A 27,559-nucleotide genomic window follows, 5' to 3' on the forward strand; every position below is an offset into this window, starting at 1 on the left:
TGGCACACAGTCAGTGTTCATTGCAGGCAAATTAAGGAATACACAAATGAAGAGTTAATGGATTTCAGTTACTAGTCATGGTAATTTTGTGTGTGGGGGGGTGTTTGTTTTTAGTAAAATCAAATTTGGGTTTTCCAGTTGAAGCTGAAGACTTGTATACAGGTCTTTGCCTCCACTCTTATTATCTGGGGGAGATGCAAGAATCGCTTGGAAATGTTAATTCCTTTGACTAATCCACCTCTGAAGAGCATGCTGTCTGGAAGCCTCACTGAAGGATTGCTTTTCACATTACAGGATACAGTCCTTATAGATTGTATATCAAATTACATACAGACTTTCTTTCATTTTGTTTTGCTTTTGGTTATAGCTTAAGTTTATCTGTCACCCTGACATCTCCAGTGTGTTCTGCTTTGCCCTGCACAGATGACAGAGAATTAACCTGTCCTTTCCGAGGACTGAAGTGATCACTTCATAGGCTGTGCCACTGGCATCAAGAGTGATAACCACTCGAAGAATAGAAAGAAAATGGCCTTCTTCCCTAGTCTACATATAGGTCATTGACTGTGATCAAACAGCAAGGATATGGAGCTCTGTGTACTAGTCAACTGTACTCACTGGACAGCAAATTCTGTTTCATAAAGCAGTTGTGTGATCTGTAGCTGCATAGCCCAAACATAGTTGAAAAGTTATCTTTTCACTTTGACAAAAAGAGTGAAAGTATTCCTGTACAGAAGTAATCCCCAAAAGTAAAAAAAAAAAAAGATTAATTGCCTATAACCTGACCATAGAAATAAATTCATTAATAGAAGCTAGCAATTACTTTTATTTTTTCCTTCAAAAATATCTTGCCTGTTGTTAAACACAAAAGCTCAAAAATCCTTTTTACTTACTATCAAGAAAAAAACTTACTTTTAGACAAATGAGGAGCTATAGATTAAATAAGAAGAAAACAGCCCATTGGAATTCCATCTAGAGTGGGCTGCAATTAAGAATTTGGCAAACATTCTACCTGGCTTGTAATTTCACAGAAAATTATATAAATTTATAAAGAGGTGTATAGGAGGCCAGCTCCCACCTTTTAAATGGTTCCTATGAGAAAGAGAGAGGGATAAGAAACTTTTAGATAGAAAGATATCAGAGAGGAGACAGACAGAAACATAGGATAGCTTTGGGAGGACCTGGATCAAAATCCAATGGCCCCTTCTGCCTCTTTAAAAGGACTTTTTATAACAATGCCAAGGGGCAGGGCAAACAAAAGACCTCCCCCTTGCTAGATCAAAGTACACCACACAGGCAAGTGTAGACCCTTCCAAACATCTGGTAACCATGCCTCTGGTCAAGTCATCCCCTTATGCAGCCCTGCTGGGTAAAGCAAGCTCAGATTCTCGGACCCTGAGTAAGTTCTCACTAGGAAACGTCTGTGGGTCTCTACAAAGGTGTATAATGTTTTATGAAACAGATTTAATTTTTTTCATGAATGTCTTTACATGTCAGTAAGCATATATTCCTGTTATTATCACTAATGGCTATAAGGTATTTCAGTATATTAATGGATGAAATAAAAAACTCATTTAATAAAGCTCAAATAATAAAAATTAAATTATAAAATTACTTTTCATACTTATTTATTGTTGGTCTTATAACAGTAAACACTTACATGTTTCTGTGAGTCTAATCTTTTTTGTTTTCATGATTTTGCTTTAGAGTCATGTCTGGGAATCCCTTTCCAACACAAATATTTTAAAATTATTTAGCTCTGTTTATTTAACCCTGAAAGTTTTAACCAATGTAGAATTTGTCTTCCGTATTATGAGGCAAGAATCTGACTTAATTCTTAATTCTTTCTAAAATCCTCTGTTAAATAATTGATCTCTCTGCCAATTTAATGTATCAATTTGTCATAAATAATCATTATAAAATACTGGTTTTATTCCTAGACATATAAATTTCAATTATTTTTATTGATATTATCCAATTGTTGAGTGCTTTAAATATGCTTCGATTGATGTCCCATTAAGCAGTGACCCTTCTTTTTTCAAAGAATTTAGCTAGTCTAAAAGTTGATAATTTTTCAGATAAGTTTGATAATAATTAGTCAAATTGAAGTTATTTTATAACTTGAACTTTTGGGATTATTTGAAATATAAAGATTTAGAGGGAGATTGGCATACACACACATACATATGTATACACATATATATACACATACACATACATGTAGACATGTATATCCATGTTCAACTTTTGGGGGTTGCCTCCTAGAGACTTTGTTTCAGCTGTAGTATATAACTGCTATGTTCCTCGTTAAGCATATTTCAAGATGTGTCCACACCTTCATTGCTGCTGTCAGTAAAAGCCACCCATTTGTTTTATAAAGATTGCTGTGCAAACATATGTATTTGTTTTATATTCTATTTCCTAGTCATTCGGTTTTGTAACAGATTTTTGTTTTCCTGGGTTTTCCAAAGGAATAACCATTCTTTTCCATTGCTTCAGCTTCATTTCCCTTTCTTAACTAACACACTGCATGGGCTCAAACCCAGTCCATAAAAGTGCTGAAGAATTGGCTATAGACAATTTTGCCTTATCCCTGATTTCAAAGAGACCTCCTCTAGGTCAGACCGTTTGCTAGAACTTTCTGTAGTTATGGGTTGTTTTTCCATTGTCCAGTACATGTATCTACTGAGCATATGGAATATGACTGATGAGACAAAAAAACTGAATTTTCATTTTGTTTTAACCGTAATGGACTCAGGTTCTATGCTTTGGCAGCACACTCTAGGTCTTCTTTGTCACTTATGTTGACTATTTCAAATATGATTTCACATGATGATGGATGAAAGTGAGATTGCTCCTTGCATAGTTGTCAACTATGTGCCTTTAGCTAGGTGTCAAAGAAGTCGAATGGCAGCTGGAGTGAGATGAGTTCAAAGAAGTCTTGTTTTCACCTGTTCGCTTGGTTAAGACTAAGTGTGGATAAAGTTCAATCCTTTTTCTGTCTTCTCAATATACACTGTTTCTTTTTGTTGCTGGTTTTTTATTCTTTTTATCATTTGTTTGCTGTTGTATTGTGTATTAGTTAACTAACTTTGTGTGTGTTTATTTTGTGTTGTTAATATTACCACCATTTTCCTACCCCAAACGTTGTTTTTACTTTTTTCAGTTTCTCTTTCTTTGTTTCCTAATATCCAGACACCTTTTCTCCTAATCCTGTCTCCTCAATTTCTACCTTACAAATTCTTTAAAGTCCTTCAGAAGTGTATTTCCTCCACAAAAGAACTTATTCTTGATCTCCTGAATTGAAAGTAGTTTTCTCTCTATTGAGAGTAGTACTTAATTTGTGTCCTTTAAATTTACCATTTGAAAAAAAACCAAATAAATAAAAATTACAATTTGGATGTTGGAGGTATAGTTAAGTTACCCAGCATGCACAAAGCCTCAGGTTTTACATTCAGCATGTATGAACTGGGCATGGTGGTGCATGCCTGTAATCCTAGCACTCAAGAGGTGGAGATAGCAGACAATAAGTTCAGGATTATCCTCTACTTAATAAACATTGAGTTCGAGGCCAGTCATGGCTGCATGAGACCCTGTCTGAAGAAAAAACATTACTACTTGATCTGACACAGTGTCTTGTAGCTACTGATGTACGTATTTGTCCCTTGTGAGTACATTGTCCAATGTTCTAATTATCTCATTGTCTACTGTCCATTTTCACCAATGTCCTAAGCTTTTGTTTATGTAGTTTTGTCCTTGGTATCACACAAGGCTCTTCTTCCTTTAGGCATAACATTCATATTTTATTTCCTTCCAAAGAAGGTCTCAATAAACAGACTTCTGCTCATCTCTTTAGTCAGAACTTAGGGTCATATGGGCATCACTATTTACTGGGGAATTTTGGAAAGTGAGTAGTTTTAGCTGGGTGCTCTCTATATAAAAGGAATTGGTATTCCTTTTATAAGAAAGAAAGACAAATGAGTCTTGGATGGACACCCTGGAATATATGTCACAGATATAAAAATTATGCTTCAAGATCTTAGGATTAGTTGAGTATGGTGGCCCATGCCTATAATCTCAGCAGGTGGGGAGGCAAAAGGACTGGGAGTTTAAAGTCATTTCAACTACATATCAAGTTCAAGGCCAGTCTAGGTTACATAAGACACTATCTCAAAAAATCCAAATAATAAACAAAATAAAAAATAAAAACAGACATTATAATCTATGAGATGATAAGACACATGTAGACAACAATTCAAGATGGTTGTGTGGTAAATTTCATGTGCACATACAGATGTTACCAAAGATTAGAGGTGGACAAACTACTTTAAAGATGGAGTCCACTAGAAAATCTTCAGCTTAAAGGTGGAATTTGAATAGACCCATATAAGATGGATCAATAATTAAACAGAGGCATTTGTTGATGATTTTTGACAATATAAAATAATAGACTGAAGACATACTTTTAAAGCAGTAGATTTAACAAGAATAGTAGATTAACAAGAATAGTGTGCTTATACTGTGAAGGAATAGAAAAATCAGATGGTTAGGGCTGGAGAGATGGCACAGTGGATAAAGACTTGCTATGCAAGCATGAGGATCTGACTTAGAGTCCCCAGCACATACATAGAAAAGACAGGCATGGACTTGCATGCTTGTAACTCCAACACTGGAGGTCATGGACAAGCAGACCCTAGGAGTTCTCTGGCCAGTCAGTCTAACCAAAACAGTAAGCTCCAGGTTCAGTGAGAGATCTCTCAAGGGAATAAGGCAGAGAATGCATGACACTCAAGGTCCTCCCCTGGCCTCTGCATGCCATGCACACCCACACAAACAGGTCAGCACACATGTATACCCGACAAGAGTATTGGATGGAAGAGATAAGTTGGGATAACATGATAGAAGGTTTGGATGGCACCATGCATTTGCAATCTGAAGTTACTTATATCACCAGAACCATTGTCAAGTTCTAGAAAGAGAGATAAAGTAAAAAAAGATAGAATACAGATACTGTGTTAGAGTCTAAAAGAATATTGCAGATTCATTCATTATAATTAATACCCAAGGCTATTTTCACCAGTAGTGAAATTCATGACAGGTTTTTACCAAAGTAGTTGGTTATCATGCTCCCTATACCCCATATAGATGCTTGAGACTGTTCACTGTTCTGTTACAAAACAGTGAAGTCCTAGAAATAGACTCCTGCGAAACTTGAACTTCACCATTGCCAAGCAATTCTTTGTTTCTATTATCATTCTGACAAATATTTAAAATATTGTCAGTCTGTTTTCTCATATTAATAACCAAGTATAATCTTGCTTAATTAAACTCATTTCTCCAAGTTTGCACTGAATAATTTATAAAATGATTGTAAACATACTGGTGCAGTTTTGACTAAGTATGCTTTTTTAGCTATCACTTATCAGTCTAAAGTTTTGTTTATTGAAGATGTTTAAACTTCAAAGCACACATGCTAACTTAATGGTTTCCTATTTATTTATTTGTTGGATGTTTGGTTTCTGTTTCTTTCTTTTTCTTTTTTTCTTTTTTTTTTTTTTTTTGAGACATGGTCTTATTATGTAGTCCAGACTCTATGAAATTGTGGTTCTCCTGCCTCAGCCTCCTGAGCGCTGGGATTACAGGCATGTGCCACCATACCCAACTTCATTTTCCTTTTAAAATCAACCTTTATACATTTTGTAGGTCCTTTGAAATAAGTGAGGTATGTTAGATCTTTCCCCTAATGTACTTATGAATTTTAAAAAATAACAGATATTGGTTCAACTAGAAATCACATAAAATACTAAGATTTGTCATGTACTACTTTAATAATGGCATCAATAAGACATTTTAAAAACACATAAAATTTGCTTTAAATTACTTTATAAATGAACAACTGAAGCCTGACTTACATTTCTTTAGCAACTAGAATATCACAGAATTTCCTTTCAAAATACCAAGTGTCTCATCTTTCCAAATTCTTCTCTTTAATTACCATAGGACCTTCCTATCAGAGTTTCACCAGTAAAAATTTAACTTCAAGTAAGAACACAGATTACACAAATATTTACTGTGTTACTCCAACCTACTTGAAATGTAAATGCTCATTGTTGGGAGTTACTATTCAACCCCATTGCCCTGATGCTGGATTCAGCTATGGGACTTTGCTTTTTGTTGTTGTTGTTTGTTGTTTTTACAGTCAGTGACCTTTATTCCAGGGTTAGAACAAGGCTGTGCAAGCTGCAAACAGAGCACAGGCTAGGGACAATCTGACAGCAGATCAAGGATAACAGGGTGGGTCAGTCTCTCAGGGCAGGTTAGTCTATTTAAGGTCTGTAGGGGTTTTTGCCTTATGGAGAAACTGCTTAAAAGCACTCTCTCTTTTCTCCCATTTCTTCCATAAGGAAAGCTTCATCTTACTCTTGCTCTCATATACCATCCCAGACGGAAGGATGATTTATGCTTATTTCCTTTCTCCCAGTTGTACAAGTGTCTCTTTTCGTCAAGAAGTCAGACAGGACTAGGGAGACTTAGGAAGGACCTTTAAGGCAAAACTGGAGGCTTTGAGGTTTGTGTGTTAAGGCAGGGGTCTGCAGCAGTGGCTGGAGGGGATGGACAGACTGGACTGGGCTAGGAGTTGAAGGTGCTCTATGCACTCTGGCTTCTTTCCTCTTCTGACACTGGTCCTCCCCTCCCTATGAGGCTTTGCTCCCACATCCTAGAAGCTCCTACCTTCAACTCCCTCTACATAGTCTCTGAGTTTGCATGTAAATTTAATGTTTGCTGTGGTTGGTTTAAATGCTTTCTTTTCTGTTTGGACTATGTAACAATGTAGCTCTGCCACTCCCTTCACTGTGGCATTCCCTCCCACTCCTGTCCTGGCCTAGACAATAAGTTAATACTCAAAATCACAAAAAAGGACAGACATGGCAGTGTGGGCTTAATGTATGTATATGTAGAAAACACACACACACACACACACACACACACACACACACACACACACACACACACACACACATAGCATGGCCAAGATGGGGAAGGGCATTTGGGGACAGGTAGGAAGTTGGGTTCACTCACTGTACTCTAACGATTTGGCTGTGAGACATCCCTAAACCCAAATGAAAAAGGTTACCAAGTCTCTTCCTGGAATGAATTGTGGTGGTAATCAGTACAAAGGAAACCACTGACACTAACTTTTTTCTTGCTTGGGGTATTCTAAACTGTAAAATGGGAAGGTTGCCTACAATATTCGTACTGGGACCCCGTAGGTGTGGGCAGGTTGAGGTTAAAACTTATGGATCTCTTTTCCCAACCTCCCAAGGCTCAAGGTTAGTATATTCAACAGTCTGTGTTCAGGAATAGAGGAGTAGAAAGTGGGCCTGTCTACCTCAGGATCAGTAGTGCATGGTCTCAGCATAGTCTCTCCAGAGCACAAGGTAGGGACAGGACAGCAATTGCTGGATTCTCCATGGGGTTTGATCTTTGGGGCCAGGAAAAGATCTAGTGGTCTTCTTATTACGATTTCTGGCTTATACCCATCCCAGGCCCATGACAAGGGCATAAAAGAGGGCCTACTGGCATGCAGGCCTTTAACATAAGGAATAGCAGGAAACTGGGTTCTAGCCAGCCCAGCATAGAGATACAAACACTGAACTCTGGCTCTTCTTCGACCTTCCAGGTGGAGGTTGAATAGTTTCTTTGCTCGCTGTTTTTCTTGAGTTCTAATCATCTCTCCCATCTTCACCTTAGCTCCTCAGTGTAGGAAAATGCCAGTCCTTTCTGCTTCTATCCTTTAAAGATGTGAGGGAAAAGAGGAGGAAACGGGAGGACAAGGAGTGTGCCAGTTTCTGTTTACATAGAAATAGCCTCTATTTCCTCCTGTAGTGCGGAAATTAAGCCCCCACCTCCCTTGACTTCAGTCCCCTCATGAGGAGGAGGAACTAGATGAGGTAGACAGCCAGACAGCCAGAGCTCCATCACACAAACACACATGCTCATAATAAGGAGGTTAGGATGAAGTTTGGGAAGGGGGTTGCACTAGCCATCCCATTGAAGATGGTAAAGGGAGTGGTATGATAAAGATCCAAATTTCCTCCTTTTCCTACCTCTTGCTGAGGTGGGAGAGCCAATTTGATGATTTCTTCCTCAGAGGGCTGCCTGTTAGTGTCTTTGTACTTCTTGGCACTGGAGATATGGGTTAGCTTGGTGTCCAGCTCTTCCTCCTCAGACTACAGCACACAGGTTCTGTACTCAACCCCCATAGTGAGTAGGTCAGGACAGCTGGATATCTCAAAGATGTGCTCAGTGAAGGAAAGGTTGTCTTTGCCTAGCTGTGGATTTCCAGGAAGTAAAGCCAAGCACTGCATGTGGTGATCTCCTTACTCTTCTTGTTGGGGATATCCTTCTTGCAGAAAGACTTGAGCTGTTCCAGATCTTCAAGGATGATGTTGGTCATATCCTGAAGGAGAGTCCCGTACTGTGCCTTGCTGCCTCTGGAGCTGAGAGCTCAGGGCATGGGCACTCCTGGTCCCCAGTTCCTAAACTGTGGTAGATTATTGGATCTACTTTAATCTGAAAAACATCTGTTAATCTTAAAATACTTTACATTGGTATGGATTTTGGTTTCTTGATACAAATTTAAAGTTAATTTTGTTATACTATATGTATATTTCTGCTCTTGCTTGGGGTATTATGTTTATACAGCTAATTTGACATTGTAATATATAATTAAAATATATGGATTAATATATAATATATAATTAAACTTATAATCATATTAATTAGGTTTTCTAGATAAACAAAGATATATTTCAGAAAGATAGGCAATCTTCAAACACTTCAAAGACCTGCAGAATATGGCATTTAAAATATTTTAAGAACTTAGACTTTTCTGGATGATGAGACATATCTGTTCCTGGCAGCACCAATTACTTCAAAGAGGATGATGGGCATTGAAGAAACTCTTTATGGAGTTTGCTTACAGTGTGAAAAAGGCTAACCATTTGGGCAAGAAACTGCTCTTGCCTGGACTGCTTGATTAAACTGGACATGCAGGACCCGTAGGAAGGTGACCACTGAACTTTGCCATAACAAGATAAAATAGTCCTTCAGGTTCCTGCTTCACAGAAGAAACTGCCAGACATTCTGCAGGACACAGAGGAAAGTGACTGATGAACTTTGCCATTAGGTGGAACAGCCCTTCAAATTTCATGCTTCACCAAAAAATATGCCAGAGATTCTAGACCTATAGGCTGAAGATGGATGCCCCAACATTGCAGAGGAACCTTGGGTAACTGTCTAAGCAGCCAGATGTCTCTGTTGTTTCTAGAATTTTGGAAGTTGCTTACAATGCGCTTCCTGTCTACTCAGATAATATTATATCCTTCTGAAGTCTTTAATGTAGTTAAAGACTAGATAATTATATAGTTTTCCTTAGTTATGATACAAATAGACTAGATATTCTAACTGTAATTCTTGCTTGATAACTGTTCTATTATATGTAATTTTACTATGTTAAAGTTAAAACCTTCCTTTTTTATTAGACAGAAAAGGGGAAGTGCTGTGGGATGGTCTTTTTGTATAGTGTGACTATGTCTTACTACCATGGATTAATAAAGAAGCTGCTTTGGCCTATGGCAAGGCAGGATAGTGCCAGGTGAGAAAGTTGAACTGAATAGAGGGAGAAAGAAGGGTGGAGTAAAGGCAGATGCCAGCTTGCTGCCCAAGGAGCATCAAGATGCCAGCAGACTGGTAACACCATGGCCACATGGCAGCACATCAATTTATAGAAATGGGTTAATTTAAGATGAAAGAGCTAGCTAGCAAAAAGCCTGAGCCATAGACTAAACAGTTTGCAATTAATATGTCTCTGTGTTTTGACTTGGGATCAAGTGTCTGCAGGACCCAGGAAAACTTCCGGCTACATCTTCAAGGGGGATATTGGTCATAACCTGAAGGAGAGTCCTGTACTCTGCCTTGCCACCTCTGGAGCTGAGAGCTCAGAGCATGGCCACTCATGGTCCCCGGTTCCTAAGCTGCTTCTGGAGCCTGCTCCTCAGTTCTCAGGCACCTGCTGTCTCAAGCACAACACCTGGGTTTTATTTAATGGGTTTGTTTTTGTTTGTTTTTGTTTTATTTTTATGTGAATGAATGCTTTGCCTGCATATATGTATGTGTACCAGGTGTGTGCCTGGTGCCTGTGGAGGCCAGAACAGGGTGTCAGATCCTCTGGAACTGGAGTTACAGATGGTTGTGAGCTGAAAGGTTGATCTTCTGCAAGTAGTAGGTGCTTTTGTTAAGCCATCTCTCCTGCCCCAATCCCCACTTGCTTTGTGACTAGACTGTATTAGTGAATGTAACATGAAGTCTAAATAAGCTTGCATTCTTCATCTTGGGTTTCACACACTGGTAATTAGTAATGAGGAGGGCTTTTTGTTTGGTAGTTGATGATCAGGTTGGGTCCCAATATCAGGGTGGAGAACAGGTGGAGAATACTACAGCCCAGCCTGCATTTGAATTATACTCCCTCATTTAATTCCAGCATATACTGCCTGATCTATGGTCAATATACAGACCTATGACCATGGAGATAATGGTTGTTATTATAAGTCCCTAAATTCAGGAAGTTTTGTTATACAGGATTACTTGTGGCAGTAGCTGACAGAAAGTTATTACCCTGAAAAACATGCATATATTCTTTAAGAAAAAAAATCACTGCTTAATTGAAAAATAATAGTATGTAACACTAATTGAGAGTTTCTTTTGGCTGGTGATAATTACAAATTTTATTGAGTAAAATGCCTGAAACAAGGCATGATTTCCTTGTTTTTGTTTGCTTGTTGTTTTTGTTTGTTTCTTTGTTTGTTTGTTTTTTGTTTTTTGAGACAGGGTTTCTCTGTGTAGCTTTGCGCCTTTCCTGGAACTCACTTTGGAGACCAGGCTGGCCTCGAACTCACAGAGATCCGCCTGCCTCTGCCTCCCAAGTGCTGGAATTAAAGGTGTGTGCCACCACTGCCCGGCCTTGTTTGTTTCTTAACTAATCCCATCCTTCAGGACAAGTCATTATAAAATGAAGTGGCTTAGAAGCCTTTGCCTACCTTCCCACACACCAGGCAGTCAGCACATATTCACTGAGCACTTGCTGTTTGCCAGGGGTTGCAAAGTGTGTGTTACCCCATTTTTTGCTGGACTGAGAAATAGGGTCAGGAGACAGAAGAGACAGGTTCAAATTTCATGGATAGGGAAGTACAATCTTAGGATCTGACAGGGTGTGTCTCACTGAAAAGATCACCTCATTATTATAATTGTATTCTTCATGTTCAGCTTGGTAGAACTAAGGGGAAATGGAGTTTTTAAAGTAATACGTGGAGCGTTTGAGAGTGTGATCCCAGCTCACTTCCCACATGATTCAGATGACACCAAGAATCTCCTCAGCATTCAGAACTCTACATGTGCTTAGTGTAACGCCTAATCCCTTCTCTAGGCTTGAAGGCTCTCCCTCCATTCCAACTGATTCCCAGGACTTATTCTCTAGTGTTCCTGAAGTGCCTCAGGAAGCTGCCTGAACTTGGGCTGTAATACAGGCATGGAACTCCACCCTTTCTGGTCTTTACTGGCCACACCTTCAGACGTTTTAGTTTTGCTAAGAGTCCCCTTACATATGATCTTCCATACTTTGCCCATGGAGCCAGTGTCCTTTCCTCTTCTGTTTCCCAGAGAAACTTCCTTTGAAGCATTTCTAGTCTAGAACCCAAATTCAGGAGTGACATCCCCAGCTGGAGAATCAGTATGTCAGTATGTATGTGCATTCTCTGTCTGAATCTCATTAACAGCAAAAATAGTGAGACTCTTAGGAAAGAGCATGAGTTGGAATTAGTCTATTAGTCTGACAGTCTCCACTGTGCTTGATTTTAATTTTAAAATTGGATTGCATTGAGTTCTCAACATTAACTATTGTGTTCAATTAACTTTAAATGGTGAGAAGTAAAGTAGTCTAATATAAGAAAACACTACTCTGTTCTTAGATTAGAAATGATACTTGATTTTACATAACTAAAGAAGAAAAACCTTCTTTAGAATATGCTGGCTTCCCACCTTTTTTCTAAAAATGTGATTTATAAAATTTACCTAATCAGTCTGGATTTTCTGTAGCTTTTTCCAGACCTCATTCCTCATTAGGTATTCAGAGTGAATTTCAGGAGTTTGAGAACTGGATTTATTTGTAAGACCAGAATTTAGACTCTGACACAATTTTAGACAGTCTAAAGCACATTGTTTTGCAACACGGGGAAGTAGCTGAAGATTGCTGTCTACCTCTGGACAAGCTAGGCCCAGTGTCTTATATCATATCATTTGCTACTAGAATTTTCATTTCTGTCAGGATTATTTTTAATGGGAAAAAGCTGAATACTAACTGACCAAAAGAACTTGAATTATCTCTCTTATCTAATATAATTTTAATGTATTCATCTTTAATTTACAGAGCAGTTTGCCTGGTAATTTGGCAGGCATTTGTTTCTTACCTAAGGTACTACTTTAATGGATTTTTGAAGAACTCATTTTTTTTCTCACATTCCATGATCATAGAGGCGTGGGTTTTCTGATTGAGCAAACATTATTCTTTTTATTAAACAAAGCATTGCATCTGGGGATATTTGAATTTATAAACAATAATAAAAAGCAGTGAGTGAAAGATGACGTGGATCCTGCATGTGAGATGCATTTGAAGGTGTGTATTTTAAGATTCTATGTGGAACACTGCAGGGAAGCCCATTAGTTGAGTACACAAAGTACTTTCTCTTATGTGAAACTTGACCAAATTCTGTAACCTACTCACTTCTCATTCCGTACATGTTAAATGAAAAGTGTGCTGCTCTACTTCCTTTAAAAAGTGTTGTTAAGGGAGCTGGTGGGATGTAGTGGGTAGCCATTCCAGCTTTGATCTAGAAGTTCCAACCCCCATTGGGCTTCGGTAACTGTCACGCCTACAAGGCAGGGCCAAGAGAGGGCCCTGAAGACTCTCTTGGTTCCTAGATCCTGGACACTGGAGGTAGACCCGAGCAGAGTTCTCCAGAGAACACCACCGGACTGCGTTGCGTCTTTCCCAGACCCTGCAACCTACCTATCCCTTCATTTGTAAGTTACACCACTAAATAAACCTCCCTTTTAACTACGTGGAGTGGCCATAATAATTTCACCAATAGAGATGGTTTAGCTGGTAAAGACACCTGATGACTGACGTTCAATCACCAGGATTCACATGGAGGAAGGAAAGAACCAACTCCAGGAAGTTGCCCTCAGACCTCCACACATGCTTCATGGAAGGTACATGCACACATATCTGTCTGCACACACACAGAAACACAGTACACACACATAAAATAAATACATAAAATGTAATAAAAATAAAATAATTAAAGAAGTGTCGGTTAATGTGAGTGATCATGGTGGAAAAGAAAGGTCATTCTGATAGCCATTCTGCAGGCTGGAAGTCCATAGTTCTCAAATCCTAAATGGTTAAAAGATGGTTCAGAGACTGTAGAGATGGTTCTGAGGTTAAGAGCACTTGCTGTCTCACAGAGGACCTGGGTTCTGGTTCCCAGCACCCCTATGTAAGATCACAACTACCTGTAGCTCTAGTTCTAGGGGATCTGACACCTTCATCTGTCCCCCACAGGCACCAAGAAAGCAGGTGATGGAATACATACATACATACATACATACATACATACATACATACATACATACATATGTATGTACATACAGGCAGACATTAATATAGATATAAAAATAAATTGAAATAAATAAACCCTTATAAGGTGGTGTGGCAGAAACCACCAGCCTGGCACAGCAGTGGTTAACTGGCCCTAGTGCACACAGGTTTCTACAGTATGGGTGATTTCTCAGTCTGCAGTGTGCTCGGCACCCTCTTTTTGTCACTGAGACACAGAATGACAGGATTCTGAGCTTGGCCTTAAAGCAAGTCTTCGTCTGGCCATGGTTCTGTACAGGATAGACTGTGTTTGGAGACAGAGAAAGTATTACTCCCACCAAGCGAGAATAAGATCATTACCACAATTTTTTAGCCAAATTTGTAGCACGTTATATAAAACACTGGCCAGGACAATGGACACTAACCAGGTCCATAACAGAGAATGGCCACAAATCACATTAGTCCAGCGCTTATAAAGGCAAAACCCACAAGACTACATACTTCCTGCCTTTGTCCAATCAGGGGCAATCATACATCTTGATGTGTCTACTGTCAGTTAAAGATTCAGAGAGCACATGGGCAAGTTTGTGAGAAAATAAAATCCTATATAATTCTTGCCTATATATCTCCCACCTACATGTGATCAAGCACATCCTGTGCAGTTGGGGCATCTAACTTTGTTTACAGAAGTGAAAACATGTGGCTTTTTACCTTACATGAACAACAGCCTCCACCATTCCAGGAAGCTATCTTTCCTTGGGCAAGTAGGGCTTATAAGTCAGAGGCATTTTTGTTTTATAGATCTCTTAGGCACAGTAATTAAAACTTAAAACATAACTTTAGCCCTCACAAAAGAACTGCTTGTGTGTGTGTGTGTGTGTGTGTGTGTGTCTGTGTGTGTGTGTGTGTGTGTGTATGTGTGTGTGCTGTTCCAGAGGACCTGGGTTTGGTGACCAGCACCCACATGGTGGTTCACAACTGTTTGTAACTTCAGTTCCAGGGAATATAGTGAATCAAATACCCTATTCTGACCTACACTGTCACTACACACAAATGGGGCCCATGTGTGTGCTCAGGCATACACATACATATAGATAAATATTTTTTAAATGTTGCAAATAAAATTCTACAACTTTTTAAAGAATAAATGAGTAACAGTATCAGCATATTCCTTAGAGTTTGTCATACTTGATTTTTTTAATATGATCTTTTCACTTTTCATGGACATTATTGTCACAACAAAATTCTACTTATTTGTTTTTGTTGTAGTTTTGCAGTGATAACTCTTTGGGCATAATTTTTCACTTCATATTTTGTATCAAATTTCTTTAATTGCTAGTGATACTTATCTTTGATGGGATGTTTTGTTTGTGGAGTCAGAGTCTCATGTAGCCAAAGATGGCCGCTAACTTGCTATGGATAACCTTGAACTTTTGGTTCTCCCATCCCCACCTCTGAACGGCTGGGGTTACACACATGCCATCACATCCAGTTTATGCAATATGAGGATCAAACTCATAGCTTAGTGCTCAATGAGCCACATCCTATGTGTTATCTGATGGGTTTTACAGGGAATATATAGGCAGTATAGTATTGATACTTAAAGAGAGAACTTAAAAACAGTAATTTCTCCCAACTAGTGGTAATCATTTTTTACTCTAGAATGCCTTAAGGATGGCTTTCTGACTTATTTCTTTCCTGGACAAATTATAAGATAAAGTTTCACTTTTCTTGTGTATATGGAGTGTGTGGGAATTGGGAAGAAGACATTCTGAAAGATGCCAAGTCACAAGAGGCACCAACCTACTGTATCTGGTTAAAGACACTACTTTGGTGCCTATTGTCAGTTAAAGATTTAGAGAGCACATGGGCAAGTTTGTGGGAAAATGAAGTCTTGTATAAGGATGCTGATCTTCATTGTTTTTCTTTGGCACAGAAATCCCACTTTGGAACGTGAGTGGCTCAAGTTCTCACTGTGTGACTATAAATTCGTATCATGTATGAGCTGCTTTGAATCCTGAACCCCACCTTCAGGATCCAAAACTTCAAGATAAGTCTGGACCCATCTTTGAAGAGGTTGAGCACTGGGAGTTTTTATGTATTTGGGAGAACATGGCTTTTTCTGATAGACAGTCCCTTGTTATTTCTGGCTGCCAGCTTGAAAGGGCAGAGTTGGGGAGGACAAAGGATTTATAGTACTGAACTTTCAATAATGTGTTGATGTCAGGAAAAGAGAAGAGCCATTTCTGATAAGAAACAAGTGTTAATTTTAAGCAGCTGTGAATGTACTTTCTGTGATGACTCCTGCACAATAACAGCAGAGTAATTCATGGGCTGTGAGTCACAAGATTAGTGCTAGTAACCAATCCCTAAGTGAAACCAAAGAGAAAAGGAAACACTGGAGGAGGTGACAGAGGTCAGCCCTGGAATGGAACACAGAGTCCTTTATAATTCAGTGTCCTACCCCAGGTTTAGATTGGGCGATGGCTACTTCCCCTTCAAGTCCTTATGCCCCCACCACCATACTGTGAGACAACACTTACCAGTATTCTTGAGAGCAGCATGGGTCAGAATTACTCCCAAATCAGAGCTTGAGAAATAGTATTGAAAATCTTGAATCATTACTGGTATCCAGCTGAACCCAGTACATCCATTTTGATGCTTAGAGGTGTGTGTGTGTGTGTGTGTGTGTGTGTGTGTGTGTGTGTGTGTGTGTATTCTGATTTAAAAATTTCATCAACATTTGGCTGATATACTGATAAAACTGCTTGAGTTTATAGAATTGTTTGACAGCATAATATTTTATTGTATTTATTTATTTTTATTTTATTATGCATATTTTCTGGGGAATTCTGCAATTATCTAGTATTGAGTTTAATTGGAAAGTTGAGTACTTGCTTCAGGGTTTAAGTTGGGCAGTTAGTGTTGGAGTATATGTAACTTTAAGTCCTATGCATACAGAGTATCTTTTTTCCGTTTTCTTTCTTTTTTTTTTTTTTTTCTTGAGAAAAGTTTCTCTGTGTAGCCCTGGCTGTCCTGGAACTCACTTTATAGACCAAGCTGTCCTTGAACTCACAGAGATCCACCTGCCTTTGCCTCCCAAGTGCTGGGATTAAAGGCTTGTGCCACCACTGCTGGGTGAGTATCTTTATTCAAAGAATGAACTGCACATTCTTGTTTTCCCAAAGGCAGTTAGTGAAGCAAAAAGTTGAGAACCTGGACTCATGTTCAGTTCTTCCATATGAATTTGCAATTAAGTCACTTTATGTCTCATCTTACTTATCCCACTTTCAAAACATATACATTAATTTTGACCTCCTTTTTTCCAGTGGGACTCCACTCACATATATAATGTTTTGTGATAAAACCTTAAAAATATCAGAGGGAAGTGATGTATCTAAGGCTTTGTCAAACTGCAGTATAGTTCTCTGTGTGAATAATGGTGGAGACATTGCATAGAGTAGAATCATGAAAATGACTATTGTTAAGCATTTTATCTTCATACATATTCATATTTTTAAGATGTGTCCATTCATATTTGGTAAGTATCCACATGCTAAGGTCTATAGGTGTCTTTTTTAGATTCAGTCTCTTAGTCACAGCTTAAAAATTCCAGGATTGAGACTCAAAATGACCATGTAGGAATGGAAGGGGCCAGTACTCAAAGCTATAATAATCCCATATATATGTATATTATATAATGATTTCTCTGATTTTGCATAACATTAAAATCATACTCTCTGAAAATGAAACCCTAGCTGACCTTTAAGATAAGCCAAGATGACAGGCTGCCTATGAAAATAACATCTTTCATTTATTTAAAATTTATTTTACATAGCAACCACAGATCCTCTCTCATCCCTCCTCCTGCTCCCTGCAAGCCTCCTTCCCTAAAACCCCCATCCCCTCCTCCAAAAGGGTAAGGCCTCCCATGGGGAGTCAACAAAGCCTGGTACATTCAATTGAGGTAGGACCAAGCCCCTCCCCACTACATCAAGGGTGAGCAAGGCATCCCAGCATAGGTAATGGGCTCCAGAAAGGTCTGCTCATGCATCAGGGATAGATCCTGATCACACTGCCAGGGACTCCTCAAATAGAGCAAGTTACACAACTGTCTCTGGTATGCAGAGGGCCTCGTCCGGTCCCATGAAGGTTCTACAGCTGTTGGTCTAAAGTTTGTGAGTTCCTACGAGCTTGGTTCAGTTGTCTCAATAGATTTCCCCATCATGATTTTGAATCCTCCCACCCTTGCTCACATAATCCCTTGCTCACATAATCCCTCTTCCCTCTTCGATTGGACTCCAGGAGCTTAGCCTGGTGCTTGGCTGTGGATCTCTGCATCTGCTTCCGTCAGTTACTGGATGAAGGCTCTATGATGACAGGGTATTCACCAATCTGATTATGGGAGTAGACCAGTTCAGGTCTACCTACTACTGCTAGTATTCCAATCTGGGGTCATCCTTGTGGATTCCTGGGAATTTCCCTAGCACCTTCTAGAAACCTAGTAACGTTTCTCCCTTACTTCACAATGTCTCGCTCTATCAAGATATCTCTTTCATTGTTCTCCCATTCCGTCCCCCCCCCCAGCTCTGCCATCCCATTACCTCATGTTCTCATCCCTTAGTCCCTCCTCTCTATTGCCCACCCTCATTACCAGTTTACTCATGGAGATCTCATCTGTTTTCCCTTCCCAAAACAATCCATGTGTCCCTCTTAGGGTCCTCCTTTTTACCAAGCTTCTCTGGAGCTGTGGGTTATAGTCTGATTATCCTTTGCTTTACATCCAGTATCCACTTATGAGTGAGTACATACCATGGTTGTCTTTCTGAGTCTGGGTTACCTCACTCAGGATATTTTCTAGTTCCATTCATTTGCCTGCAAATTTCATGTTGTGTTTGTTCTTTACCACTGAGTAATACTCCATTGTGTATATGTACCACATTTTCTTTATCCATTCTTCGGTTGAGGGGCAGCTAGATTGTTTCTAGGTTCTAGCTATTATGAATAATGCTGCTATGAACATAGTTGAGCAAGTGTCTTTGTGGTATGTTTGAGCATCCCTTGAGTATATGTCCAAGAGTTGTATAGCTTTTTCTTGAGGTAGATTGATTCCCAATTTTCTGAGAAGTCACCATACTGATTTCCAAAGTGGCTGTATAAGTTTGCACTCTCACCAACAGTGGAGGAGTGTTCCTTTTGCTCCATATCCTCTCCAACATAAGCTGTCATCAGTATTTTTGATCATAGCCATTCTGACAGGTGTAAGATAGAATCTCAGAGTCGTTTTGATTTGCATTTCCCTGATGACTAAGGATACTGAGAATTTCTTAAATGACTTTAGCAATTTGAGATTTTTCTGTTGAAAATTACCTGTTTAGATCTGTACCCATTTTTTAAATTGTATTATTTGGTATTTTGAGGTCTTTTTTCTTGAGTTATTTATATGTTTTGGAGATCATCCTTCTGTCAGATGTGGAGTTGGTGAAGATCTTTTCCTATTCTGTAGGCTACTGTTTTGTCTTATTGACTGTATCCTTTGCCTTATAGAAGCTTCTAAGTTTCAGGTGGTCCCATTTATTAATTGTTGCTCTCAGTGCCTATCCTACTGGTATTATATTTATGAAGTAGTCACCTGAGGCAATTCATTCTAGGCTACTTCCTACTCTCTTTTCTATCAGGTTCAGTGTAGCTGAATTTATGTTGAGGTCTTTGATCCACTTGGACTTTAGTTTTGTGCATGGCGACAGATATGGATCTATTTGCAATCTTCTATATGTTGACATCCAGTTATTTCAGCACCATTTAAGTCCTTGAAGAAAGAAAGTGAAGAAGATATTAGAAAAATGAAACTATCTCTGAAGCTCATTGATAGGTAGAACCAACATAATAAAAATGGCAATCTTACCAAAAGAAATTTACAGATTCAATGCAATCCCCATCAAAATCCCAACACAATTCTTCACATACATGGAAAGAACAATACTCAACTTCTTATGGAAAAACAAAAAACTCAGGATAACTAAAACAATCCTTTACAATAAAGCAACTTATGAAGGCATCACTATTCCTGACTTCAAGCTCTACTATAGAGCTATAGTAATAAAAACAGCTTGGTATTGGCATAAAAACAGATATGTGGACCAATGCAATCAAATTGAAGACCCTGACATCAATCCACACACCTGTGAACACCTGAATTTTGACAAAGAAACCAAAAAAAGGAAGTAGCATTTTAAATACAGAGCAGTGTGTACAAGTTCAGATAGTTGACTATAGCCTACTTCTTTAGAAAGAAAACAGAAGATAGCTCAAGCAACAAATTGCCTTCTTTCTTTAGAAAATAATCCCATTTACTATAATCTCATTACAAAAAATAGACTTGCATCTTTTGAGTAGATCTGAAAGGAACAGACATAGGGGATCAGGAGATCTTCATCGCTGAGATAAGTGACAGTAGTGTAGACTATTAAACAGAATAAAGAAGAACCATGTTAAGGTAGCAGCTGCCATTTATTGAATATTGTCTGTTTAACAGGGCATTGAAGATTATCTGTGTACTTGTGTATGATGTGAGGCCTGCCATTACCCTCATTTTGAAGATAAAAAGTCAAAGTCTGTAAAAATGTTTACAAGGTCATACACATACATGCCAGCTTTCAGACTTGGGACCTGTATGCAAAAGCCACTCTTAACCAGAATGCTGTGCTGCCTTTAAGAATTTAAAAATAGATTTATAATTTAGTTAGAGGAGCTAGTGACATCAAGTCTTGAGTCTTACGTCCTAAATTGTCTAGTAAATGGCCCCAACATTCAAGGAGTTCTAAAATTGAAAGAAGAAAGAATAAACAAACAAACAAACAAATAAATAAATAGAAAAGTGAGGGACAAGGCAAGGAAAACTGTCATGGTAGACTGGAATAAAATCTGAGGAACAGTAGTTCAGGGCAGGGGCAAGGTGCTCTTGATAAGGGGTTTATGTTATCTCTCCTCTTTGGCTGGCTCTGGTCAGATGCACAGCTATAAATCAGGGTTAATATAATAGAGTCCACTCAGGAGAAGGAAGGGCACCAGGCCAGGTAGGCCATTAGAGAATGGCCAAACTGGGTTAGAGTTCTAGACAAAAGAGTAATTTTACTAAGATTGTTTTTTTCACCACAGTAGCTTCTGCTTCTGCAGAACATGGCATCAAGTAGTGGTGACATTAGATGCCCAAGGGCTATGGAGCAGAAAGATTAATTTTTGTATGTACATACTTTGATAGGCTTGTTTCACATATATGTTATGGCCCAGTTTAAGTTGTTATTCCCTTAGTTTTTAAACTATATGTTGCATAATACTGACTGTAGATTTCATATGTAGATATTTTGTGTCAAATAGCAACGAAAATGACTAAATGTGTATGTCCTTGGTACATCTTGTTCTTCCTTCCAACCCCTATTTTCTGAGAATCTCAAGCAAGACTATTAACTTTATGATACAGATAACCTGCCCTTCTTAATGTTGTGCTCCACAGCTTTACCTTATCAATTGTAATCAGGAATGACCCAATGATCTCATTTGGATAGCCCTTTGAAGATAATTACTTTAAAACCCAACAAATTGTAAAGACAGTAAGACAACTCTCTTTGAGAGGTCCAAACTCAGATTAAGGGTGTACCTTACTCTTCCTGGGTGTCTCTATTTCTCTTAACTTTCCTACCTAAGATCTATACTAAAGTATCTTTAATAAACTCTAACTTTTCTTCATAATACTGGCAAGTCTTCAAGTTCTTTTCTGTATTGAAGCCATGACTCCTAGGTTTTCCTGCATCAAGGTCTCTAACTTATTAATCGAATCCCCTTAAGGTGCTGAAAGTGACAATGTAGAGCTGCCTCTATGACCTTTTTATTTGACCCATATGTTATTAGTAACTATATTGATTGGTTTATTATAGGTTTTCTAAGTATCTCTTGGTATTGATTTTTAGTCTAATTCTTTTGCAATTGAAGATTTTATTTTGCATGGATTTGAGGGCTGGAGAGATGCCTGAGCAGTTAAAAGCACTTGCCGCTCTTGCAGATGACCTGGGTTTTGCTCCCAGCACTCTCATGGCAGCTCACAACCACCTGGAACTCTAGTTCCAGGGCATCCTGTAGGAAACAAGAAAGCCTTGAGATTCTGAATGGCTATGTTGTTGATATGGACATGACCCTGTCAAGGACCCTAGCCTCAGACCCAAAGGGAAATGACAAAGCCCCTTCCCCCACCCCTTGCCCCACCTGAGACTCAGAGGGAAATAGCTAAGCTTTCTCCCCACCCCCACCCCCAGGCTCAGGGAAGTGACAAAGCCTTCTTCTGGATCACGTGGATGTTGATAGTGTGTACAGAAAATGTCCACCATAGCTTTTTCCTCCAGATGTTTATGGACTGAAGACTGCTCCCTTACAGAGAGCGCTGCGGCAGGGATGAACTCTGTCTCCTTGATCCAACTGCATATATAAACCCCGCCTCCCCATTTATCTCTATACAATACTTGTACTTGTTCAGATGTATGCAATAACCACTTTCACATATGGTTGATATTTAAAAAAAAAATGATCTATTCCTATTCAAAATCAATGTATGCATTCTGCAACTTTAGAGTATGATACATCTGACTACTGGGTTATGTGTCCAAATCTTATTCATCCTATAAATCATTTTGTCTAATGTATAAAGATATTACATTCCAGTTTCTCACTATGATTTTTCACTTCTGTTTTATTTCATCAATATCATTTAATATATAACTTTAGATCATGTTATTAGGTACATTAAAAAGAAGAATTACTATTGCTTACTATAGAGCTCAATTTTTTAAATTTAATTTTATTTATTATTAGTGTGTGGGGTGTGCAGAAGCTCAAGTGTGTATGATATGTACATCAAAGTGGGCGTGTGTGTGTACACATATGATCAGAGGACAACTGTGGAGAGTCTGTTCTCTCCTTCCATGGTGCATCTAGAGATTGAACTTTCAACAGACTTTCAGGAAAATGCTCTTATCTGCTAAGTTTTCTTGCTGGCCCAGAACTCAGTGTTTATAATTTCTAAATATACCTATTTCTAATTATGTTTTTTCCTTATTTGTCACCTTTGACTACTATAGATAAGCCTTATATGATATTGACATATTTTCATCTAATATATACTTAAAATCTCCTAATAGTATCGCAATTATAATAGTCACTTAAACTCAGTTAAATATATCCACATATGCCCTTTTCATTGTTCTTTATTCCTTCTTGTGTCTTAGCTTCTTCCACTTGAGAGTGGAGTATTCTCCTTTATATAATGTTGATAAAACTTATCTACATAAGACGAAAAATACTCCCCCATTCTTCTTCTAAGGGGCAATTTTACAGGTAGGGAACTTTGTGTGTGTGTGTGTGTGTGTGTGTGTGTGTGTGTGTGTGTGTGTGTGTGTGTATTAACAACTTTGAAGATATCCTTCCATTTTCCTTTGGCTACTCTTATTCTGATTGCACATAAAATGTGTTAAACAATTTTGTTAGAATATTTTGAGTACTTAAAAGTACAAAAGCTAAAACTAGCAGTACCTGTCCAGCCTATTTCTTTTATGGCTTATGGGGCTATCTATTTATGTGTATGTATTTAGAGACTCATATGACTGTCATTTTTTATGGGCAAAAAGAAAACCCTCTCTGATCTCCTAAAATGTCTTTGTAAATTTCCTTCCCTAAATTATAAATTCACCTATAGAGCCTAGATCTACCCATGACACTCTGCCACTCTCCTCGGAGGGAATTTGCCGTCAAAGCTTCCTGACAAACATCTGCTAAGAATGTTTCTGACCTCACTGGTACTCTGTAAGATTTCCAGAGGTCAGCTGCCTTGCTGATCTTTGTGGGTTATGCTGCTTTTTCAGGAATGTCTCAAAGGGATCCTGCTTGAAAGAAAAGATGCCATACTGTGACAGTTTGCTGCTTATAAAGAGAACAATAATGGTCCCTGTCTTGTTCTTTTATCCAGCTTCAAACAAATGCCCTGTTTAAAAACAGAAATGGAGCAGATGAAGTCATCAACCAAAAGCCTCACCCACCACCGCCCATTTATTTTCTAGTCTAGAATGAATCTAATGATAAACACTTCCTAGAAAGGTTAAGGAGAAAACCATCTACCAACACACTAAATCTCCTATTCTCCACCTCTGAAATTGGATTGTTAGTGTCTGATGTGAGTTAGTGGGGTGTATTCAAGGCTATGCAGTTTCCCTGTTAGAAATACTGAGCTCATAATGAAAAAGAGGGAGTTGTCTAAGCCACCAAGGCTATAAAGTGCAGGGTGCCACCACAGCCAATCTAATATTTAATATAATTCGTACTTTACCACCCATGGTGACATGGACAAGTGTCATGGCAGATGAACTCTCATGGTCACAATCAAAAAGCCAAATGTGCTATTTTCATGACAGAATAAAGAAGAATATATATATAAATGATAGGTTGTCTGTGAATTTATTTTTTAATTTCTCCTGAGAAATACTTTCTTAAAATTCCTAAATCTAAAATATTTAGGACAAAAATTGCATATATCAGCATCATTTAAAATTAGAGGGATCCTCTGAAGAAAGTGTGACTCAAGTGGTCCAGGGACCTGGAGTTTTGTCATAAGGTGGGAATTTCTCTCCATAATGAAGTTCAAGTGTGGTGTTCTCTGTGTGGTCAGTAGATGCTAGGTGTTCCTTTGATAAAGGGAAGTGGAATGAGCGTGCTCACAGGGAATGTGGCTTGGGAAGGTTGACACTGTGATCTCAGTGGTGCATTTTAGAAATGAAATTTAGGTCACAATCACCCAACTAAGAAGAGAATAATAGCTTATCATTTTAGAGTGGATCTCACACAGGAACCCATCCACAAGTGTAGTTAGCCATCTTGGCAAAAAGAGACTCAAAGAAGAAAATTGGTTGTCTCCCAAAAGCAGCTTGTCAGACTCTTAGACCCTGAAGAACTCACTCTCCACTCTGACTCCAGTGCCTTATCTAACCACACTGTGCATTCTCATTTCCCAGCATTGAGTTCTTCCATTTTTACTGGTCTTCAGAACAAACACATCCCCTGCTTCATCGTATGTATGATGAGTTAAAATTTCCAACTGCACAAGGATACAGTTAAGGAACTGTTTGGTGTGATAAGCTGCTTTCCAGCAGATAGAGAGGAACACAGTGACATTGAAATTAGAAAAACTGGGCCTTCTGTTACCTAACAGTCAACACTGGCTTCCACCCACCCCTTCACTCCCCCATCCCTCCATCCTCCACCCTCCAATACCCACCCACCACCCCAGCTTCAGTGGCTTAAACTGCAAAATAAGGTCACTTTCACCTTTGATGTGGGAGCTGTCTGGGACTTGATGTTCTTTTAGGAGTTTATACAGGTGCTTAGGCTGAGTGGATAAATCTGTTCTTATTTGGGTAAAGAAATTTGTCCATTTTCTTTTTTTTTTCTTCCCTTTAATTCAGAAGTCATTTGTGTGTGTGTGTGTGTGTGTGTGTGTGTGTGTGTGTGTGTGTGTGTGTGTGTGGTGGGGAGTCGTTTTGTTTTTTTCCCATTCTTCTTTGGGCTAACGGGAGAGCAAGTATCATTGATATTGTCTAAGGAGTATGTTTCTTTCAGCTTCTGAGTAAGAAATACCAGAATGGCACTGGCTGCCCAGCCTGACGGCCTGAGTTCAATCCCTAGGACCCGCATGGTGGACGGAGAGAACCGACTCCTGCAAACTGTCCTCTGACACCCTGCCCACCTCTCAAATGCTTGTGATTGAGAAGTAATGGAAAAACATTTTTAACCAAGCCAATTCAATTATAAATTAATTAATCTCTAATTTAGACATATCTTGACAAACTATAATAGATGCCAGCTGAACCTCATCCAAATTTCCATGGAAGTAACAATCATCTAATGCAATGTGTTCTTGGATTGTTCTAAAATTACTGCCTTTTTTAAGTGAAACGTTGACCTTAAAAATAAATCCTCTACTAATAAAACGTATTAAAGTATGTACCCAGGTGCTCAGGAAGTACACTTGAGAAAGATTCACAACATCTTGGTCCCTCAGACTGTCTTAGACTGCCTTAAGACCTTGGCTATCCATGTTGTTCCTCTAACATCAAACAGTGAACAGGAGTATAAGAAATAGTTCTGTGAATTTTTTACCTCTTTTCCTCCTTGTATTTCAAGAGCAAAGTAGTCATAGTCTTTTTTAAAGAGATTTAATTTTTTTAAAAAATTATATGTACATGTACGGATATATGCATGTGAATGCAGATCCCCTAAAGCTGAAGTTGCAGTTGATTTTGAACCACCAAATTTAGGTTCTCTTCAAGAGCAGTGCATGCTTTAACCATTGAACCATCTTTCCAGCCCCCACATTCTTTTTTTTGAATAATCAAAGTTTTAAAGAATAAACCAGTACCAAATATTTTCATCAAATATGTTGCAGTTAAGACTATGCAATTGTTTTACATAGCACAGGAAAAGAAATGAGATGTGTACTTACCATATGCATAATAAATGTGCATAACTATTGTATGCATGGAAGAAGTAAGGGCAGAGTTGCTGTGTTCATAATATTTTGGTTAATCTGTTCAAGCCCATGCACATCACTATAGATATCATTTTCACAGAATGATTTTCTGGCCCACAAAAGTTACAGTTTCGTTTTCTACACACCATCAAAAAGGATGAAAAGAAGCTGAGGAGATGGCTTGGTATGAGATTATCTATTGTTTGTGTTTTCATGGTTGCAGCTAACTTCCTTGAGTTGGAGTTTTCCTTCTAGTATTTTCTTCAGGGCTGGATTTGTGGATAGGTATTGTTTAAATCTGGTTTTGTCATGGAATATCCTGTTTTCTCCATCTATGGTTATTGAAAGTTTTGCTGGGTATGGTAACCTGGGCTGGCATCTATGGTCTCTTAGTGTTTGCAAAACATCTGTCTAGGACCTTCTGGCTTTTAGAGTCTCCATTGAGAAGTCTGGTGTAATTCTGATAGGTCTGCCTTTATATGTTACTTGGCCTTTTTCCTTTGCAGCTCTTAATATTCTTTCTTTATTCTGTATGTTTAGTGGTTTGATAATTATGTGGTGAGGGGAATTTTTTTTGGTCCAGTCTATTTGGTGTTCTGTAAACTTCTTGTACCTTCATTGGCATGACCTTCTTTAGGTTGGGAAAGTATTCTTCTATGATTTTGTTGAATATATTTTCTGTGCCTTTGAGCTGGAATTCTTCTCCTTCCTCTATCCCTATTATTCTTAGGTTTGTTCTTTTTATGGGTCTCAGATTTTCTGGATGTTTTGTGTTAATACTTTGTTGGATTTAACATTTTCTTTGACCACTGAATCTATTTCATCTATCATATCTTCAGTGTCTGTGACTCTCTTTTCCATCTCTTGTATTCTGTTGGTGATGCTTGCATCTGTAGTTCCTGTTCATTTACACAGGTTTTCCATTTCCAGAATTCCCTCGGCTTGTGTTTTCTTTATTGCCTCTATTTCAATTTTCAAGTCTTGAACTGTTTCCTTCACCTGTTTGATTGTTTTTTTCTTGGCTTTCTTTAAGGGAATTTTTCATTACCTCTATCATCTTCATAAAGTTATTTTTACAGTTGTTTTCTTCTGTTTCATCTGCATTGGGATGTTCAGGTCTTGCTGCTGTAGGACCACTAGGTGCCATGGCTGGTGCCATGTTGCCCTTTATGTTGTTGAATGTATTATTACACTGCCATTTACCTATCTGGATTTGGGATAATCATAGGTACAGGTGTTGATTCTTATAATGCCTTCATTGGATGGGTCTTTTGTGCCATTAT

General features: G+C 38.5%; 1 protein-coding gene and 1 pseudogene across 7 annotated transcripts in view; one reads left to right on the top strand and one right to left on the bottom strand.

Annotated features, from left to right (window-relative positions):
* Acyp2 (acylphosphatase 2) overlaps positions 1 to 27,559 on the top strand; it is a 205,213-nt gene that overhangs the window by 106,157 nt on the left and 71,497 nt on the right. Inside the window, exon 6 of one of the 7 annotated variants that reach the window (XM_052734567.1) lies at positions 15,648 to 15,664. The exons of the other annotated variants lie outside the window; for them this stretch is intronic. Coding sequence (XP_052590527.1) covers positions 15,648 to 15,664 — 17 coding nt within the window. The remainder of the gene's footprint in view (positions 1 to 15,647; positions 15,665 to 27,559) is intronic. 7 annotated transcript variants of the gene reach the window in all.
* LOC128108995 (astrocytic phosphoprotein PEA-15-like) lies at positions 7,009 to 11,177 on the bottom strand (annotated as a pseudogene).

This window comes from Peromyscus californicus, unplaced genomic scaffold, assembly GCF_007827085.1.
Source record: "Peromyscus californicus insignis strain IS unplaced genomic scaffold, ASM782708v3 Scaffold_13__1_contigs__length_99412109, whole genome shotgun sequence".
Taxonomy (NCBI): domain Eukaryota; kingdom Metazoa; phylum Chordata; class Mammalia; order Rodentia; family Cricetidae; genus Peromyscus; species Peromyscus californicus.